This window comes from Chelon labrosus (assembly GCF_963514085.1).
Source record: "Chelon labrosus genome assembly, chromosome: 14".
Lineage (NCBI taxonomy): Eukaryota > Metazoa > Chordata > Actinopteri > Mugiliformes > Mugilidae > Chelon > Chelon labrosus.
In genome coordinates, this window is record NC_140347.1 from 24,575,573 (window position 1) to 24,597,404 (window position 21,832).

At 41.8% G+C, this 21,832-nt stretch overlaps 2 protein-coding genes across 2 annotated transcripts in view; one reads left to right on the top strand and one right to left on the bottom strand.

The window, feature by feature from the left end:
• Window positions 1–2,350: 2,350 nt before the first annotated feature.
• lamp5 (lysosomal associated membrane protein family member 5) lies at window positions 2,351–6,376 on the top strand (the record flags this gene model as incomplete). The annotated part of the gene is made up of 6 exons (XM_084560040.1): window positions 2,351–2,411; window positions 2,899–3,077; window positions 3,607–3,738; window positions 4,088–4,184; window positions 4,589–4,777; window positions 5,930–6,376. 6 exons carry the CDS (start codon window positions 2,351–2,353, stop codon window positions 6,103–6,105), a joined length of 834 nt encoding a protein of 277 aa, XP_084416166.1. The 3' UTR covers window positions 6,106–6,376.
• A 3,230-nt stretch (window positions 6,377–9,606) lies between these two features.
• The window catches only part of pak5 (p21 protein (Cdc42/Rac)-activated kinase 5), a 69,668-nt gene continuing 57,442 nt past the window's right edge, over window positions 9,607–21,832 (bottom strand). Inside the window, exons 4-11 of the mRNA XM_084559839.1 lie at window positions 19,470–19,679; window positions 18,605–18,746; window positions 18,363–18,517; window positions 17,210–17,343; window positions 13,261–13,387; window positions 12,684–12,809; window positions 12,392–12,526; window positions 9,607–11,448 (exon numbers count right to left, since the gene is read on the bottom strand). Of these exons, the coding sequence (XP_084415965.1) occupies window positions 11,293–11,448; window positions 12,392–12,526; window positions 12,684–12,809; window positions 13,261–13,387; window positions 17,210–17,343; window positions 18,363–18,517; window positions 18,605–18,746; window positions 19,470–19,679 (1,185 nt within the window). The 3' untranslated portion in view covers window positions 9,607–11,292. The remainder of the gene's footprint in view (window positions 11,449–12,391; window positions 12,527–12,683; window positions 12,810–13,260; window positions 13,388–17,209; window positions 17,344–18,362; window positions 18,518–18,604; window positions 18,747–19,469; window positions 19,680–21,832) is intronic.

Here is a 21,832-nt window from a genome sequence, read left to right on the forward strand (position 1 = left end):
TCGCCAGCCAGTTTGGAAAATGAGTTTGAGAAAAAAGTTGGGCATTTAGTGGATAAACTTGAAGTCATCCGACCGTGTGACCATGCACGCTGCGCACTGCTTCAAAATTGCACCTGGCAAACAAGACCTCGGTTGAAGCAGAGCCGGTTGCCTTCGATGGACTCTATAGAGGAGTTTGAACGGGAGAATGATGCTTCCTCTGCACCACAGGATCTGGTCTCATCTAGAGTGCCAAACCCTGATCCTATTCCGCTGACTTACAACCATCTTCCCAACTCTAAGCATCTAAAACCCCGACAAAGGCTGAGCGTCTCTGGTGATCACCTCCCCCCTCTTACACAGAGCGGTGAGGTCCAGAAATCTATTTTCTGCTCACCCAGGCCCAGCAGAAACACACACAATCTCAGCGCGCCCTCTGCCCTGGGCATCTTGCTGACTCCCATTCTTACCAACAAAAGTGAGAACGAGTTTGGAACCGAAAGATCGAAAGTGTTAGACTTTGGTGCGCAAAGATTTCACGATAGCTATTATAAGAAAAGATGTAGTTTACCGACTAGCATGCTCAGCCCCACACCTCCGGAGCGCACTCTGGTGCCTTTGCGTACATCCAGAACCGTGAGGATGCGTGAAGCGTCTCCCAGCAAGACTGAACCTCTTCAGTTTAACCCACCGGCTGGCCCCTCTGCAGCCACAACGTTCTCAGTGTTAAGCAACAAACTCTTACGCAGATTTACCTCCCCCGAATTTAAAAAGGACACGAAAGAGCTGGGACAGGATCCGGTACTGATTTCAGGGCGGATTCCGCGATCAGAAACTTTTCCCCAGAGCATGAAACATCCCCAAGTCGACAGTAAACCCAGCATCGACAGCATCAGCTCCGTGAAATGCGAGTTTGATTTTCATTTCAGACAACAAAACTCATAAAAGCCAGGATGGGCCGTGCGTAAAACCAGTCCAATACAACTTCACAAAGAGATAATATTTTAGACTCGTTCGCGCTCTGTCTCATTCCATCTTAAATGTGCTTTTCGTGGTCCCCATTGACCTTTAAACCTCCCTGTGTGCAAGTGACCAGATCATCCAGAAAATATCCATCGCTATGTGCGTAGATGAGGACCTAACAGTTTCATGCTGCAGCTACAAGACTAAACGCAATGTGTAACTTTGGTTTCACTATATATGGTCGCTTCTATGTTCAACGGCATTTGCCACTCCTTTTGGGGTGGGTGGGCTGATCATGGATGGAGAGGTGATGCGCAAGTAATGATTTAATATTATCTATCGCATTTATGTGTGATGTGCAATGTAAAAAGGTTTTGCGTGTCTGTATCTTTAAACACAACAGCCTATTCTATTGGTCTGCATCTTCAGTTACTTTAAAAGTCGATAACAGCGAATAAAATCTGAACTGAAGATGATGTCCTGTGTTGGATGAGTGTGTGTGGGAGAAAGGTACTCAAGCAGATGACATCAGTGTGCAGCATTTGCAGTACATTTTAAAGGGGTCACTGTGTCAGTCTGCAGGTTAGTTGATCTAAAACCTCAGTAAGTGCTGACTTTGGTTTGATCTTGAAACAAACATGCACTTGTGCTTCCAGCGCCAGCTTCACTTCAGTCACAACTTCTAAAGACGTTTTCTTGTATGTTGACTCAGGTACAAAGATATCTTTACCCAACACAACAAATTCATAAGTAAAAGTAGGAACTATACTTTAATTTACATTCATGTACCACAGGATGAAGCGTTTATTTTAAGCTCGGTGTGAGATTACGTGTTTTAAAGCTTTCCCTCGCACACACTCAGCTGCAGCCTTGCAGAAGTGGAGTTTGAGAGAGGGAGGGAGGAGTTGTCGGCGGTTCCCTCCAGACATACATCATTTCAGCCCAACCTGCAGCTGCGACCACAGAGATGGAGACTACAGCATTGCGGGGATAACAGAACCTACGTGTCGAGTCCTCCATACAGGGGATCAGTTCAGTTACCTGACTTTTTCTTTAGTCATTAGTGATAATATGCGCAGAAGGAGCCCAATCTTGCAGCTGTCACTGCGTTAAAACCTGTCAACCTTGAAGGCGGAGGTCGGTTCGGACAGACAGAACTCCTGTGTGCCGGCTGCTCTTGCAGCGCAATCCGGATCTCACGTCCAACCTGGAGACATATTTTGCTGCATTCACGATGATCTGAGCGTGACTTCTTGTCGCTGAGTAGAGGCAATCCCCTCCCTCTCTTCCCTTTCTTTCTCTCCCGAATTTCCTCCCTGTCTTTCTGTCTCCTTTTTCTTTTGCTGGATTGAACACAAGCTGTCCAGTCACTTAGTCCCTTTTTTCAGCACCGGGGAAGCCGATAGAGATGATACGACTCAGTTTCAGCACCACGGAGAGCGCCCGACTTTTGCTGCTATGTGTGTTCGGTAAGAGAGAGAGAGTGTGTATGTGAAGTGTCGTGACTCCTTACTGCAGTGTGTATACGTGTACGGGCGTGCGCGTGTGTGCATCTACTGCGAGTGCCTAGGCATTGTGTGTGTGTGTGTGTGTGTGTGTGTCGAGTTTCATTTTCCATGAGTTGGCATATTCCCTGATTTCTCCTCATGAAACATTAAAGTCGTTCACCATGATCAGAGTTCGTAGATCACTTTCTGCTGCTGTTCATTCTGCAGTCAGCGCCGTTTCCCCTGATACTGCAGATTTTACTCTCCAGTGTTTTCACCTGATTTTGACTTTGCCTTAAGGAACAGAGGTGATATGAGTGGTCTAAAGACGCGAGAGGCCTTCAGCTAAACTCTTAATTGGTCCCGTACGTGGCTGGTTCTGCTGATTCTGCATGTTTTGGCGGTGTGTCTGTGTGAGAGCCTTCACCTTGGACTTTTCATCTCACATCCTGTTCCTGTCTGTTGTCAGGTGTACTGGCGCTGTCCGCGGTGTCGGCGGAGCAGGAGGGGGAGAACCTGTCCGGTCTCTCCAACAACCCAGACAAAGCCATCTTCGCGGTCCGGGAGAACGGTACAACATGCCTGATGGTGGAGTTCGCCGTGAAATTCCTTGTGCCATATGACGTGCTGGCGCTCAACGGGATAGACGTAAGGAATCCCCGGTGCATTTTAATACATGCGATGCTTTAAAATGAAATTCGGCTGCGTAAAATTGGACAAGACTTACATTGGACCAAATCGCTGTGCGTAAAACGGACTGAAGCCGTGCAAAACGAGAGTTTAAAATTTTAATTATTTATTAAACTATTTAAACACCTTTCTTAAATAAACATCTTATTAAGAAAAGACGTCTTCTTCAAATCGAATACTTTAAATCTGAGGCTACAATTTGTGGTGGTGCGTAAACCACTGACGTTCCATTATGATAAAAATAAACGATACAAAACGGTAAAACATGTTCCTTATCAAACTTTTCTTATTAATTAAATCGGACAGCCAGCTGTTATGAACTGCAAGAGTAGTTTTAAAACTATTTCGTATTATCCATTGGTATTATATATTTGGTTACACTGTACGCTTACGCGTAAAAATCGTGGCGTGCCGCAAAAAGCTGCTTCCTTTTACAATCCAGTCATTAATCTGTCAACTTTTCCCACATTGCTGATTTTTTTTGTAGCTGATCACAGAGCAGGCGTCGTTCACTCTGCCCCGTAGTGCAGAAATCGAGGGGAAATGTGGGAGCATGGAGTCAGAGATCCACATCTCCTGGAAGAACAACGCCTACACGCTCCGCATCTACTTCTCTAAGGTGGGCGAGTAATCCGAAATAGTGCAAATTTAGTATTATTATCTGCAATCAAATTCACTGAATTCTCTGGGAATATCACAAAGTCATATTTTTACACAAGGAAATGTAGTCTGCGGTGTGTCAAGTATATTTCAAATCCTGACATTTTACCTTCGATGCTATTATATAAACCGTCGAATTTCCTTTATTGTCCAGACTTACAGGAAGCATTTATGTTGAAAGAATTACTACAGTCATGGAAAAAAAATGTAAACATTTTCCAAAAATGTCAACGGGAGTGTAGGCCGACGCGCCCTCTCCATGCCGGGACAGTCTGGTTTTACGGTTAGTGTCTCTCTGCGTGTTGCAGGAGTTCCGTGACAAGGACATTGAAGTGTGGAAGATCAGCAAGGTCCAGTTTGTCTACGACACCTCGGAGACATCGCATTTCATGAACGCATACAACCGTGAGTCTCCCGCTGAGACTGTGTACAGTAGCTACTCAGCACATTTCCATCCCGCCTGCTTTGAACGCAACTTGTCCTGTTCATTTCACATCAGCCTTCAGCTGGAATCAGAGGGATGATTCATGCAGAGCTTTACGAGATTCGCCCACCAATGATCTCACAGTTTTAAGCAAAATTTTTTATAGGTTTTAGATTTTTATCCATGTGCCTTTTGGCTTCAGTTATGTGTACTATTTATCAATTTATTAATTTATTGCGGTGGATGTTTTCTATCATTTAGTTATTTCTATTTAACATAGACTAAATTGTAGCCTCCCATAAATTATTACACAATTACATACAGCCACACACAAGCACCTTCACATCACAATTCAGTCAGAACCACCCTCTTCCTTTCTATACAGCGGGGAAGCACACAGCCAGCACCCACCGCCTGTCGGCCCTGGTGACCCCAGCCGGGCACTCTTTTGTGTGCACAGCACAGCAGACCTTGACCCTCATCTCCAGTGACCACCAGAAGCCCATCACCGTCTCCATGTATGACATTCAGATCCAGCCCTTTGACATCGCCTCTGACTTCATGTTCAGTGAACGTAAGAGCAACAACAGAAGACGCCTTTCTGAGCACTGCCATAAAAAACTGACCAATCTTTCCCTCACACAGCCACATTTTCCCGGTCGCACTCTATACATAAGATGATGATAATGAGAAATCCTGGGGACGAGGCTGTCAACTCTCTCTTTGTGACACACACAGCTCTCTTGGGGGGTTATTGCTGCAGTATAAGGAGTACATAAGGCTGCGAAGAGGAAGACAGGGTGACAAATGCAGCAATGCAGAGAGTGAGACACAAAGAGAAGGGGTGGGGGTCATTAGGACTTTATGAGTGTAGTCATATCTCCCTGAATACAGCTTTTATAGACACACTCAACGTACCTGGAAGTCCAATCACCTTGGAAGAATCATTCGCCATGAGCTGCTGTAGACTAGGCTGTACTATGCTCCTCTGCATTCCTCCTAGTGTGTATTATTGCTGTCCACTGGGAGAAAAGCCTTCACACTATACAGTACATATGCAGCCAGCTCTGAATTAGGAGTCCTATTTCTCCCAATATGTTGTGCATACTAATCTGCATTAAACTGAGCACAGATAAAAATGCTGTTTACAGAATATCTGTGTGTAATCTGTGCCATTTAGCAAATATAAGCTGAAAAAACAAACACAAAAAGTCTACTGCCACTTTTCCACACACATAAGGAATGCATTAGCACCAGCAGCTGAAAGCAATTTGAGGAAACATGCGTGGGGCCACATTCAAATATATGCAAATATATGTATTGCATGAGGAAAAAAACACCAAAACATTTTATACGTGTAACATAAACTTTAACAATTCACTTAGTAACATATCAGTTTATCTGGAGTCACTAAATTAAATGGAAAATTAATCAACAACTATACGACTTAGCGATATTTCACATCTCACATTAAACTGAATATATTTAAGTTTTGGAGTTTTGACCAAGCAAAACAAATATGAAAATCTGTAGACAACCCCTACAGGCTACAGGAAATAAACTGAGGAAAGGAAACAAATATTACAATACGGAAAGATAATTATCAGCCTGATAAAACTTTATTTCAGAATAAATCTACACACTATCTTAGGCCTTTAGGCACCTTTGTCAGTCATGTTCAGTCACCTGTGCACGCTGACTGTGTTTATCATTCCACTTTTCACAGCTTACAAGTGCATCACCGACCAGCGGGAGCGCCTAGAGGAGACCCTCCCCCTCGTTCTGGGTTTCATTTTGGGCCTAATAATTGTCATCACACTCACGGTCTACCACTTCCACCTCAAGCTGACAGCGACTCAGCCCCAGCTTCCCAGAGATCGCTCCATGTACAAGAACATGTAGTGAGCAGCGGCGACGGCTCCCTCGGCCCTCTCCAAAACTAACCTGATAAAAGACTGCTCAATGTTGCGGGCCTCTAACACCAGAGAGGATTGTGCCCTGCGCTGGACTGAATCCCTGATTGACAAATGTGTGTAGCCTGTGCTGTACTGCCCACTGGAATTCCTGAACAGCTAAAACACAAGTTAATGGGACAGCTTGGGGCCTAGCATGGATGCAGTTGGAGGGTAAACCCACCAAAACCTACATTACCTGCTGAAATGAATCTTATTGCCCTAAATAGTCTGCATTAAAGTGTTTAGAATTTTAATGAAAATAATATGAAAAGATTTCTGTTCGGGTTAGTCTTCTGAAAATTTCTAATTTACCTGTTTTTCCCCATAAATCCACCTGAACCAGTTTATCAAACTTGTCTCTGAAAGAAATTTCTGAAAACCCTGAGCTTCTGCTTTCACTTGCCAACATTTTGCCGTCTACTCCCCTCTGCCTCTCTTTCTCTCAGAAATTGCTGCTGAAATTTTTCCTTTCATTGGTTGGGTATTTGCTAACCTTTTCTTTTCAGTCCTTTTATTTATACATTTGAATGCAACCATCGTGTCGACAGTGGACAGTCTTGTAGTGTGCAGTGCAGTGGCATTCAGAGTAGCAGTGTTTTTGCTTCAACAAATCTTTTCAATGTATGGAACATATCATAAGGACGAAACAAACATCTGACATTTGTGAATAATCTATCAGAATGCCATAAAGGTGTGTTTTGAGTGTTTATGAGAATGCAGAGCGGCTATTAAACAAAACACACACACAAAAAAACAATGTGTAAAATATTTTCAGAATCAAAGTCTATGCATAAACCTCTGCTGATGCAATCCTGTGCAGTATTGTCTGTTCTGTTTGAAATAAATTGCTGGAATCATCCATACACGCTTGTCAATTTATTTCTACTATTAATCACAGTACTTGAATACACCTCAGACATTTTTCAACCCTAATGGGATAGAAGCACTATTTTATTTCCTACATGTGGGATAAATATTGGAAATAAGGGGGAAAAAAATGAATGGGACAGGGTAACTAGGGAAAAAAAAGGTGACTGATACACCTGTCAGAGGAGACACTGTTGAGATGAAGTATTGATTTTGTTCTGCAGACTCTGGGTCGTAAAAGAAAACACAATATGAACAAGTCTAATTGAAAATAAATAGAACATTTGTGTCTCTTACACCTATTCGCTTCGGCGGCATGGACGTCATTCATCATCCTCAGTCGTAACACATCAATGACTGAGCCTCCTAATCCCGTTTTCCATTCAGACTGGCTGTTATAAAAGACCTGAGACAAGATCTACACTATTCCTGCGCTCCTGTTTAACTGCCTTATTAAAAATCACACCGAGCACTGACATGTAAGCACGTGCACATTTGTGTACATGACACATTTTTCAGTACTGTGTGTAGTGCAAAAGGCTGTAACAGATTTCTTTGTTACACTTTTTCCTTTTGTTTTAGATACAAGGTAATAAGGATTTATCTTTATTGTTACAAAATACGTTATTATTATTAAATTATACATAAAAAATACTACAAATTTCTGATATATAGACAGACTACCCTCCAGCTAACTGTGCTACTCCTCTAACCCTAATAGTGATTCACAGTGTGCTGCAATGTTTATTTGAACCTATATCATCACCTGATTGTCCTCTTTGTCCACCAGAATGTCTAAAAATCAGCAATGTCACATGGGTGGTGAATATTGGAGGTGGCACACAGGTTGTGCACTGTAACAAATATGGAAAGGCTGGCACATAAGCCAAAGCACATAGTCCACAAAATCAGAGAGCTGGCAGCAAATCGCCACACCTGACGTGACTGAGGTTGCCATGGCAATACGTAAAGGGGAACGCAAACTCACGGCTGCAGGTTTAGCCAGCTAGCACAATGAAACAAACATACAACAAAGCAGCATCTATATAGACCATACAGACAAGTGGCACTTTGTATGCTTACACACTCTACATCAGTACAACCAACGCATGGCTGACAACAAAAGGCAGGCTGAGTGAGCGCTTGTGTAGCCCAGAAAAAAAAAAAAAAAAAAAAAAAAAAAAAAACGGGTTGAGCCTTATTTAGGGATGCTAACTAGCTGCCAACAAGTTAGCATACATGTGCAGCCAAAATTACATTAGCTAAAGGAACAAATATAGTATTACAGGTAAACTCACCTGTTGGTGAGCTTCAGGGTCCCAACAATGTTGTGTTTCCTTTCGTTGTGGTCCAAAAGAAGGAAAGACAGATACCCGTCTTCTTCTTGGAGTTCCTCCAGCAGAAGTTGCTATTCCTTTCACTGTTCAACCGTAAACACAAAATCGGCTAGTCGCCATTTCCTTTACCACAAACTATAGCCAATGTGGCTAATGGGGCTAATGACCCATCCGTAAACTCAAAGTAAACACAACGTAATCAACATAATTCATATTTTGACGCTTCGGTTATCTTTTAAAATGTTTTTATTTGCCTCTGAAATGCAGTGTCATCATAGAAAGGGACGCACAGGTGTGATAAATACCATTAATTAAGGCTCCATTCCATTTCTGTCCCAGTGAGAAACATCAGGTGACCAGTGTACCCTATACCTGGGCCTTTGACCATATACAGCTTAATTGAACGCAGCCAGGGCCAAATGGCAAGAATACACCTGTTTGACCTTACCCTTAAGTAGTTAGCTCTAAATCTTAGATCAAAGAATTGATCAGAATTTGAGGTAGGCTTACTAAATTTTCTCATGTTTTATTTTTTTTTTTTTATTATTTTAAATCAATTTATTCATTAATTTGCCTAAAACTGCCACATTTAAAGAGATTTTCTTGGTTGTTAAACTTAAAAACAACACAAATGACACACCCACTTACGTACAGATTTGCAATTTGGCGTCACCTGCACCCTTAACACAGCACTGACTTGTTGTATTCGCAGTTGAGTGTGTACGAATGTGTGGATTTATTATATTAATGGCCTTCAACTCCAACACTGTCTTCCAATTCCTACTCGCCAATGCCCCGCAGTCCCACTGGCTCCAGCAGTCGAGTTTTTATTTACTGGGCCATTGCCAGAGGTGTCTTTCTCTGAGAAAGATGCTCCGCTGTCTGTCCAAGCCAAATCAATATTCCATTATAGTGTTTCAGAGGAAAATGGCTTAGAGGAAAGAAAGAGAAATAACCCAATATATTATGGTAACACGGATCCATGGATATGTTTTTTTGCTTCTTTGTTTGGAGGTGAAGTTAGGGTGAGATTGTTGAAAATGAGAGCTGTTGAATTTAGAGAATATGGAAGACCCAAACAACAAAGAGAAAATAAACTGTTGATGATTGAAAAGACCTCCCTGGAAGAATCGACATTGTGCTGTTTAAAAAAATAAATAAATAAATAAACTGCTTGATATGAGACACTGAGAGAAAGACTGTAGAGGGTGATGAAGGAAAAATCCATGCAACACATCTCAATGTTTTTATGGGCGTTTTTTAATTGAAACCAGCTCCACCGATAACAAACATGCAATATCACTGTACAAGCCAACACCACAGATAAGTGTTACTCATTCAAATCTTGACACGTTGTCAAGGATTAGCCAGCGGCACACTGCACACGCACACACAAACACACACTTTCAGATGCTGTACAGAGATAAACACGCTCCACCTCTTTTGCCCTTTGACATACACAGACACTCACGCGCACACGTCATATTTACATATCACAGTGAATGATGGGTAAAAACGATGCGGGGAGGAGGATTACACTGTTCTCCTGGTCCAACTAGAGATGAGAATGGCAGCACAGTTCCGGTGATAGCGAGTGTGTGTCTGACTGAGGTGGGATAAGGAGTGAGATGATGACAGTGAGGATGTGAGTAGAAAACGAGACCTTTTATCAGCATCCTAAACTCCACGCGGTAGGGAGGCGTCCTGGATGGGCGCCTCTTAGCATTTTGATGAAACACAGCGAGACTGTTAATATAAAAGAATACAGGTCTGCGAAGATTTTTTTTTTTCCGTCTTCTGTCAAATCCACTCAGTCTGTGCTACATTTAAATGGTGGTTTTACAGTATCATAAATACACGGCTTCATGGTTTCATAAACAGGTTTGGGGTATTGCTTGGATGATGTCACTGTCTGCCTTTAAAATGTAAATCAAAACCCAACAAAAAAAAACAAAAAAAAAAAAACAGAACGAAATAAACCAAAAAAGGCCACACTACCAAAAAAAAATATATACCTCAATTGCAATAAATAAATAAATACTTTAAAACGTCATACAAAATTCTGACATTACCCTTTTTTTCCAACATTTAATGGAAGTTCTGTCTACAAATGTGAGATAATAAATATATTTAGTATTTTTAGTAACAGTTAAGTTTAGGTGGGTTTATTTGGGATATCTCTTATATCTTTAAGCAAAAACTGGATTATAAACAGTAGGAAAGATCTCTGCAGAAACTCTATTTAATACTGCTCATATCACAATGGTTACGACACGATAAAATACTGCAAATTATCAAAACTGTACAGAAAAACTTACAAGTTTCTCTAAAATACATTTTCACTGTTAGTGTGTGAGATGCAGGAGAGCTTGTCTCTGTTTGACCAGCTTGAGCAGCAGCAGCCTGTCCTCATGACGGACTATTGACCATATGACAGTCATTACCAGTCAAAAGCCTCTCTGCACACGCCGCTGCTCTGCTCTGGAGCATTGCGCTGGTCACCTGGGTGCCTCCAACTCGTCAGCCACTCGCCACACTCCTCTGAAGCTCTTGAAGGCTGATGGCTACTACAAGTCTACATGGAGACTTTAAAGTCTAGGAAGGAAGAAGACTGCAGCGGGGCGAGCCAGCCCACATGTTTCTACTGGACGTCTAACGAGTTCCTCCAACACGTGACGCTCTTCTACTCCAGTTCGTAGTGTCAAAATAGTAGATGATTTTTTTCTTATTTTCTCTGTTGTGTATTTTTTTTTAAAATGTATTTCTTAGATATTCCTCTAGCTAATCTACTTCACGGTTACAGGTGTGAGTGTTAGTGGCGTGCCACCAAGCGGTGGGGGTGTTTTGGCTGGGTGAGGGCAGTGCCACCCTGGTGGTGTGGGTATATGTGTGTTTTTAGTGAAGAAGAGGGCGGGGTTCAGGCCAGCAGGTCAGCGATGGCGGTAGTGTCTCATGAGAGGGACGATGCAGGAAGGGGGTCCCGACATCTTGAGGAAGGGGTGCTGGAGGAGTTCCTGGGCTGTGGCTCTCTGTGACGGCTCCCTCACCAGCATCAAGTCCAGGAAGGAGCGAAGCACAGATGATACCTGGAGGAAGGACAGAAATGCATTAATGCATTTAATATTTGACTATTGATTGTAAAGGATTTTGCTAGGGACATGCAATAAAGATTTTGGATTAAAACAAAAAATGTTACACCATTAAATGTATCATTAAACTGTTAGATTTATCAGCCAAATTAATGCCTAGCATAAAGAATACAGTACACACATTTATAGTGACAGTATTGATCTTTTGATCTAATTTCATTCATGGTATCCAGAGGATGAAACCTAGTGAGTTTAACTTTGAATGACTGTGATATTCATAAACGAACACCAACATGAGGTTGACATTCAAATGTTGGATGGAACGCCTTCCTGTCGCCCTTAGGATGAACTCTTAGCTTTGGTGATCCCTTTACTTCCAATCTATCACCACCATCTATGCTAAACGTTAACTATCCAGTACTTTATGACTAAAACTAATGAAATTACCCTCAGCCTCAGCTGTACGTTGTGTTTTGTGCTAATTAGAAAATGTGCATGCTAACATGCTAAGCTTAGACAGTGAACATGCTAAACATTATACCATCACTGAGGTTTTTGTTCTGTCTGGTACCCTGCTAACGGTGGATAAACATTGCAATTTGTGAAGAATATGTCTTAGATTTGAAATGTATTTTGACTGATGTCAGATATGTGTGTTTAAATGTATTCATTGTGTATGGATTTAATCTATGTTATTTATTAGCTGATATATGTACAGAACATGTTTTTGTAAATGTGGACCCCAGCAAGTCTAGCATTCTGCATTTAGCAAATGCAATCTTTTTAAAATCCGAATTAAAAGAGAAGCCTTGATGCAACAGTGATTGGTGATGTCAGCAAAGATAAAATAAAAAACGATAGTCAAAATATTAATTTATAGTTTATTTTCTTGACAATTTGGCTGCAGACTACGGTTGCCTTACATTAAAAACTTTGTTACCTTGTGTGACTCTTTTAGCCTCGGTGGCAGGTTGTCTCGTATCCTCCTCATGGCCTGCAGAGGGGGCTCGTTGAAGTAAGGGGGCTCTCCGTCCACCATCTCAATCACCATGATGCCTAAAGACCAGATGTCCACCTGGAGTCACACACACACACAAAAAACCCCCCAAAAAAAACAGTCATTCTGTCAGCTGGAACTCATGTCAGAGTGGTAAAGCATTGAGAAGATAAACACACTGTGCAGTGGGACAAGTGTAGAGGAATGTTAACCTGTGTGAGTGCATCATCCTCACCTCAGTCCCATAAGGTAGTCTTGAGATGACCTCGGGAGCCATCCAGTAGGGCGTTCCCACGAGGGACTTCCTCTTGGGCACCTCTTTGGAAACTTGGGCACAAAAGCCAAAGTCTGATAGCTTGATCTGCAGACACACACATACACCATGATCAGGTTCTACTCTCTATCATGGAAGCGTGTAGACGTACAGTAGAATACATTAGTTCAGAAGTGCACTGACCCCTTGTGATGAAGAGCTTTTACAGAAGACACTAATCTCCCATATTAGCAGTTAATTATGCTTCAATTAATCATGTCTTATCAACTCGTTAGGAGGCATTAGGCAGGATTTAATTACTGGGGCACGAGTGGTAATTGATGATGATGAGTTTCTGGCACTGGCTGTTGACAAGTGGCAGGAGTGGCACTCGTGGAGAAGGTCAGAGAGTGTGTGAGAGTAAGTGTGAAATCACCAGTGACAGGAACAAAGGCGGCAGCGCTGGTTATTAATACCTGGCGTATAAGTCAGTTCACTGTTTTAATGGCAGAATAATGGATCTAAACACACATACAGACACACATTCATCAGAACTTACCCTGCCGTCGCTGGTCAGGAGAATGGAGTCACTCTTAATGTCACGGTGAATGACGCCCTGTGTGTGCAGGTAGGACAGAGCCCTCAGCACCGACAGACACACCGTAGCAATCTGCTCCTCATTCATCCTGTAAGGACACAGAACACAAACACGCGTCAACAATAATGGTCATTTTAAATTTGGTGACCTCATAAAAAGACTGAATGAGCTATCCTCAACACTTGATTTGTCCTATTTATTATTTTTATGTGTGCTTTCTTTCTGTGTGGTGCATTGTGGAAAAAATATGTTAAAACACATTTGTATTTCTGTAGAATTGTGTCTGTAAAAGCAGACCTGTTTCTAAAGAAATTACATCCATCCTCAGAGACACTATAGGTGTTTATCAACATACATTTTTGTGGAAACGCTGCTGAAGTGTTCAAGCACTGGTGAGAGAGATTACTCTGACTGGCTGTTCAGATTAGACAACCAGTGTATAAGCAGAGAAACTGAAATGATGAAAGCAAGTAAATGCCTTAACTTAAGTACATGCACAGAGAGTTCTTGTCATTTTTCATCTTCCTCTCAACTAAACATTTCAATATGCAGATAGTTTCACAATGACACGTTCATCTCTGTTCTGTACTATGGCCTGTAATTCTTCCTTGCTTCCCTCCTTCTTCTGGTTTCCTGTTTTGAATGGTGATTACAGACTACTTCCACCTGCAGGTACAGTGAGTTTTTTTTTTTTTTATCTCAAGCTGACATGGAATGTGTGTGCTAGTTAGCTGTAGTCTTTGAGGTTTGTTCGAGTGCCGGTGTTCGTCTGAGACGTCATGAGGTGATGTTAGTTGGCCTCCTTGGCATTGTTTTGTGATGTCGGTTTGTCTGTGCCTAAACTGTAGATGACTTGTAATTTTACAGTGGAGTGTCTCCACAGACACCCAGATCTGAATACGGTGAATGCAAGGACTTTTATGGAATTTCAGCGGTCAGCGATCCATATGCTCAAACACCAATTGTTATCCAATTTGGCAACAGATAGCAACTTAATAGACATATATTAAATTTCCACTAATGATACATTTTGTTGTTGGTAGAAATGATTATTGCTTATCAAGCTGCACTCCAGTTTTACATTTTGGTGTCATCCTAAAGAGATTACAGTCCAACATAACAGAGATGGAGTAGAAATCCGGTTTGAAAATATCCTCTAGTAGCCTGCAGCGGCTGTAGATGTGATGTGCAGATCAGGCAGGAGGGTCCCATATGGAGAGATGGGGCGATGCAGTGCGTCTGACTGAGCTCACACAGAAACTCACGGCTCCACTGAACATCAACATCTAGACCCAGCTGGCCAGGCCATGCTGTGTTTATGAGTATGTGCATGTGTGCCCTCCCATCACGTACAGTAGACACACTCATTCTAAGCTACAAGGAAAAACAACATACATGTAGTACATGTACATGTTCATGTATATAAAGTATATGAGCACATGGTTACACACAAACTCTCTTTCTCACTTGGCATGCACTTCACTTTATTGCTCAATCTGATAAATGCCACTGTTGAGCAGTCACTTTCAAACTTGTATTATAAGAAATGAGCCCTGAGCTACACACACACACACACATATCAGACACACACACATTCCACACTGCAGATTGCAGCAGATTTTATTGTCACACATGTATGCTTTTACAATCACGAGAGATAAATGAGCTTTCTGCTAATGGAAAAACAACTGGCTAACGTAAAGTGAACGGGGTGGAGACGTGCACGCGAAACAATTCACCTCTTAGCACCGCCCCTTACCTCACAATATCTTTAGCCCTTCATACATACACAAATAAACACACACGACTGAATGGAAAACATGATCACTGAAATACAATTTTAATGAACCTGTAGAGGTTGTCAAAGGGAGGCAAATTACCCAGGAACCTACGCACACACAAAACCCTGCAGGCATTTACACACACAAATACATATGTGTATGCGGTTACACTGGATAAAATCCCCGTGAAGTGCAGCTCATTAACCAACTTCTAAAGTATAATTGAAATCTGAATGCGGCTGAGGTGTGGAGACGCCCATTCTGCCACTGCTGACTCGCCTGTGTGTGTGTGTCTTAGAATTGAGTGTGTGTTCATATATATCTCAGTGTGTGCGTTTGCTGCCAAGAGCACAGCAAGCTGATGAGGCTCGCACAATGCGAGGCAGGCAGCAGTTATTTCCACAACAAAAGGCTCAACAGAAATAGCACAAAGCTTTCACCTGGGCAAATATGGCTGAAATTACGGAGGAAGAAAATATATTGGTATTCCTTAGATTTTCTCAGTAATGCCTAATCAAGTGATCAGTTTGTGTGGATAATAATCAAACATCATTCCGCTTAAAATTCAACAACGCCACGTAGGGTGACTGGCTGGAATTAAAAAGAAAACATGTCCAATAATATCCTGTTTATTGAGATTTCTGAGTTAGTACATCTAAACGCACTCGTGCAAAATGAAACTTTCTCCGAAACACACACACACTGAACACACAAACGGCCAAACATCTGTGTGGGAGACTGTTCAAAATACTTCACGGCAGCAGCGGTGCTCAGCCTCACCAAAGCGTGTTATTAGCACCCGACACCGCGCAGCGCTAATGCTGACACTCCACGCAAATGACTGTAATTAAACACCAAGCACAAAGTAAGCTTAAAACAATGAGGCGGCAGCTTAGGAACACGACTCGACGACGCAGCAGCAATTTGAAAAAGTTGGAGGAAAATAATCCTGAATGTAACAAAGCCAAGGCTGGATTACAGCCCATCTGTCTGGTTGTCCTCGGAAATCATAATATCACATATTTTCTTGGTAGTTACCATTTAAATTAATTTGATGTCGGCGCCATCGCAGCACATTCAACAACAATGGAGGACATGAATCTTTCTCCATATGGCTGCTCCCTTTGTCTGTTTCAGTGGTCAAATACATACTGGAGGCCAGTTTATTCTACTAGCACACACACAGACACACACAAAACCGTGACCTGATTTCTGGCACATTTGTTATTTAATCTTTATATGTAATGTCTTATCATCCTTTTGGGTCACAATGCAGACAGACACTTAAAACATGGCTGTTGAGGTTTTAAAGGACTAGTTTGTCAATTTAGGAAATATGATTATTCCATTTCTTTAAAGCATTTGATGAGATTCACTCATGAATGACACTCTCATGTCTACAGATAGAGACAGCTCCTTCTTGTTCCATTATTCCCTGAAATATTTAAATCTAATCCACAAATGACAAAAATGGCGTTTCTAAGCTCGGACAAGCACATCACATTTGCTGCTTTTACTTTCATAATAAAAGTCAGCTCGTGTATTGCCAGTTACATGCTTTAATTACGAAGCTGCCTCGATAGCAAGTGTTTGCATTAGCGATAATCTCTGAACCCCTCTGCTATCGTCGGAACAACTCAAAAAACATGAAGAACAGCACAAGGTGTTGATCTGGCCTCCAAATTCACTAGATCCCAAACTGATCAAGTATCTGTGGGATGATCCACAGAGGCCCCTCCCCTCAACCCATAGGACCCAAAGGCCCCCACTAACAACACTGTGCTGCCAGACACCACAGGACACCCTCAGAAGGCCCATGTCCATTCTCTGATGAGTCACAACTGTTTTGGAGGCACAAGGGAGACCTACACAATATTGGTTATGCCTGATTGGTGTACATAAATATTGCAATACTTTCATGCAGCACTGCCTTTTTCAAATATAAGCATTTAAATATAATTGCTACAGTATATTAGACATTGGTGTCTAATATATAATAAGATATATAAGCTAGCATTTTTACATCATCAGAGCTTTTTTTTGTTCCTTTTAACATACACTTAACGCAATTTGTTATGCTTCAACATTCATATGGTGTAAAATTATATTCAAGAAAAATTAATGGCTACCTGGTGTGAGTCACAATGTCAGTGAGCGCTCCGCCCTCGAGGAACTCCATGACGACCCACAGCTCGTCTCCCACCAGGTAACTGTTGTACATGTCCACAACATTTTCATGATGGTAGTCCCTCATGATGACCACCTAGAAGAGAATTAAAGAGCTTTTATCATATATTTGTATAATGATGTGATGATTTTACTGGGATAGCACATGATACACAATGTGTATTTTACTCTATAAAACCCCAGGTCCTAATCAAAATATTTTCATCCACAAAATGGGGTTGCACTCCTCTAATATAAAACACCATTATTATTGACTGCTGGATTCAATACAGTATTTAGGTATGCCTGTTAAATGTGTTACAAAAAGTAATCTACTATTTTAGTGATTTATTAAATGTATTCATGTTATTTCATTTCTTTTATTATTAATTTAACTTTTCTTTGTCTAATGTGAACATGTTCTAGAGGCTTAACTATAAAAGGATTACATTCAGAAATTAATAGGATTATATGCAGCAAATTAGTTCCCAACTGAACGCCCACTGCTTCACATCTGTGTTCACCACACACACACACACACACATGCAACATACACTCACTTTCTCTTTCTCTCTCCTGCACAAACACACAGACCCAAAATAGAAATCACAGCAAAAACACAATCCAAGGATCAACCTTTACTCAATTCGCATGTTTGTGCTACACAAGCAGTTTGCCTGCAAATGATATGTAGCTCATTTCTCATGGTTAGCACACCGTGAATATCAACAGCTATGAATAAATTTCTTGCCTTGGGTTTTCACTGTGAACACATCTTAAATTTAGAAAATGAATGCAATAAAATGGATATATGTCAGGGATCCAGAGGCAAGCTGAACTCGTGTTTTTTCATTAATTTGCAACTAAGATTTAAATAAAGTGGCTTGTTTAATGATGCTATTTAAATAAATGTCATCTCTGCTTCTGTTTGTTTCAGCTATCAACAGTATGTTACAAATGTTAGCTCTGCAGGCAGCCTAATTTACAACAGCCAAGTGAATGCAACACCAACAAAGCTACCTGGATTATTGTGTAAGCTATGAACATCAGTAAACATGCAGTCCTTCAGGCGAGACGTTTCTCGAGACAAATGTAGTGCAGTTATGCCCAGCACACCTCATTAAAGAGTAGCTCTCTCCTCTGCTGTTTCCTGAGGTCCATCTTCTTTACGGCCACCTGCTTGCCACTGTGTTTCTCGCTGGCGATGCACACGATACCAGTGGAGCCCTCTCCGATCTTGATAAAGCTGTCCAAGTATTCCCGAGGGTCACCTATGGCAAACATACCTTTCTCAAATTTGACGCAGCACCACAAAATACACGTTCTCGTGTCAGTTTTCAGGTTCCCGCATTATTTACCTGGGTTGACCACCAGTTGAAGTGCAGCTCTGAACTGCTCGTGGGAGACTCTGGAAGGTTGAGTGTCAGAGCTTGAACCCCAGGAAGGAGGCGGATAAGCCCCCGGAGGGATGTAGGGTGATGAAGGCTGTGAGTAGGCCCCCTGTATGAAAATCAAACACATAGGGATACAAGTGAGAGCTTGAAATGAAGACTCTTAATCACTACCCATTGGTGAATGAGATAACAATGCGGTGACTGAGCATATGGCCCACTGAAGAAAGTACTGCAGTATTTATATATTTAATGTTTTATTGAATAGGTGTCTGTGGTTCCAATCCTGTAAAAATGCTGTATGAAGATACAGCTAATGTCATCACTATAAATAGATTTCTAAATTGTCATCAGACAACAGGCGGTGGGTTCAGAGACTGCTGATATTGCAAACCAAACATTTCCTACTGCTGCAGCTCCACATTGAACGCATTTAGTTGGAAAGACACAAGCTGGCTTTTATTATTAAGCAGTCACAGGAAATGCAACGTGTTTGTCCATAAACTTAGCACTTACTGCTATTATTCATTAAAAATGCTTCTACAAAACAGGACAATGGATATTCATTTTTATGTTTTTGTTGTTTTTGACAGTAAATTACTTTATTGAAATATTCCAGGGAGTAATAAAACAAGAAGGAGCAACCACAATGATCTGTCAGATGAAGAGCTGCAAATGGCAGGCAGCACACTTACAACTTCTCAGCGCGGTAACTTTCTGCCTGCTATATGCAGCCGATGCCATTCATCTGATCATGATTGGTGCCAAAAACTCAGACTGAGGCATTTCAGTAATTAAATATTTATACTGGGAGACAATGAATATACTGTACCTGAGGGGTGTATGGTGGGCTGGGCTGAGAGGGGGGATGATGGTAGGGCGAGGGTTTGTAATGGTGAAAGATAGGCGGGTACGGCAGGTGTGCTGGGGGGTAGCCAGGGGGCTTGGTGTGGCTCTGAGGTAGCTTAAGAGGCCCTCGGGGGTAAGTGTCACCCCCTGTGACCTGGGGACTGTCATCACGTGACGGACGCTCGTAGTCGCCCTGAAAGAGTGAGGACAGACGCAAGAGCAGAAAATGTGACAGAAGTTAATGCAGGAGATAATCCAAATGAACATTAACCTGGGATCTTCAAATGTTGCTTAACTAATCCAGGCTAACATGCTAATATGAAATGAAACTGATACTGTAAAATCTCTCCAAGCTAAATTTGAGAATTGGAAGAACTTGAAATGAAATGAGGGAAATCATGCTCAGGTTTTTTTGTGATTGGCTTAGAGGTGATTATGTGATTGTACCAGCTACCAGTATGCACTGAGGCAATAGATTTATGGACATAAGTCTCATGTTCCTGTATATCACAGCAGTTTTATTCTATATATTTTCTACTGAAGGATTTTATTGTGTTAGCTGTCAAAATGTACTAGCATAGCCGTGCAGTACGCTATGTCTGCTGGTAGCCTTGAACAAACCCAACGGAGAACATTTAGTCCACACGACAGGCACCGTACTTTATCATTATCATCCTACAATGCTCCTCAGCTATTCCATTTATCAACCAAGAGCCAGGGGAGCAAAGTTGTGCTGGAGCGTGCGCAACACACACGGTGAAACAGAACTTAACTCGGAGAGACCTATTAAAAGCTCAGCATTACTCCACTTATACGACATGACTCATAATAGACATGGTGTAAACACACAAACGTACAAACGCAAACTTTGAGGAGAATGTCGAAGCACAAATGAGTGTAGTAGTGGTGTATTCATACAGTCAGTTTATAAAAAATCATGTGGTATTTGATCTTCATTGATGTGTCTTACGTGCATAACAGCAAGAAATGTTTAACTGTCATATTATCAGTCTCACTTTTACGTTATTAGAGGGATGACGGCTTTCATGAAGTTTACTTTGTTTAAATTCATCTATCATTGTAATGGGTAAATATCAATGAAATCAAGAGTGAACTAAACAGAACATCCCCCCAAAATATACAAACATTAGAAGATAAAGCTGCCTTCACCTTGCAGGGACTATTAAACTACCTTTGCCACGCCTCCCAAAAATGATCTTCAAATTCTCAAGAGACTGAGAGTATATTAAAAAACAGTTTCTCCGCCCTTTTATCAGTTTCTTTCTGCACGCCTTATTCTTTTTCCACTTACACAAAAAGACACACACACTCTCTCACATACACACACGCGCGTGTATAGACAGGGTAGGAGGAGGAGCCCTGATGTGTTGGGATGTTGTATAATTACATGGTGTGAACTCTTTTAATCAATCACTCTCAGGCAGGTGCGTGTGGGGGTGCTGGGAGGCCCAGTCTCGTGCCCCTCTATCGTTGGCCGGCGCCGCTAGCTGGCTGTCAGCCAAGGGTCTCCTGATCCATGTTGGTTAAACGCGCATTAATCTGAGTTTGGCAGGGTAATCAACAACCTAACTCAACTGTGAAATTGAATTCCGTGGTGGAACATCGTTCGGCCAGTTTTATGCTAAGGCTGCAGAAAGGGAAAGTGCCGCAACATCAATTTGTCACTGAGAGCTGCGGCACTGAGCTCACACCCGCCACAGAACACAGAGAGAGAAAGAGAAAGAGGGAAGAAGGCAGTGAGAGAGGGGAAGTGTGTGCGTTTGTGTCTTTGTCTGTGTGTGTGGCCAAGTCTCCGTGATGTCTACTGTTACATCCCCACCGGCTCCCGACAACAGTGTGGGGGGAAAGAAGGATTTGCTTCAGTGGTGTGAGTGGGCTGAATGAGGGAAAGAGAAGAAAAGGCAGAGAATGAACAACGAGAGAGAGGGGTGGGTTTGTTACATCGTCCATGAGTCCAGAAGAATGGTGATTCTTAAGCTGTCAGATGACTCCAAATATCTTTTTTTTTTGTTTTGTTTTAACTACTACTACAACATCTTCAAACACTGCAAGGAAGAAATGTGGTTCACTGATTCCTATGGCATCAATTGACTAAACAATAACCATTTTATCAGCGCACCAAACATGACTAAGACTAGATTTTAGATTCAAATAAGAAATAAATGCAATACATCATCTAATATACTTCAACCACAGCTTGCTTGCTGCTCAGATCCACTACCTCGACTCTCTACGTTCCCTACACATACTGTTCACTTTTAGAAAAGCAAATGTGCCTCTTCAAGCACAACAATTGAGAAGGTGGCTATAATAAACAATATAAAA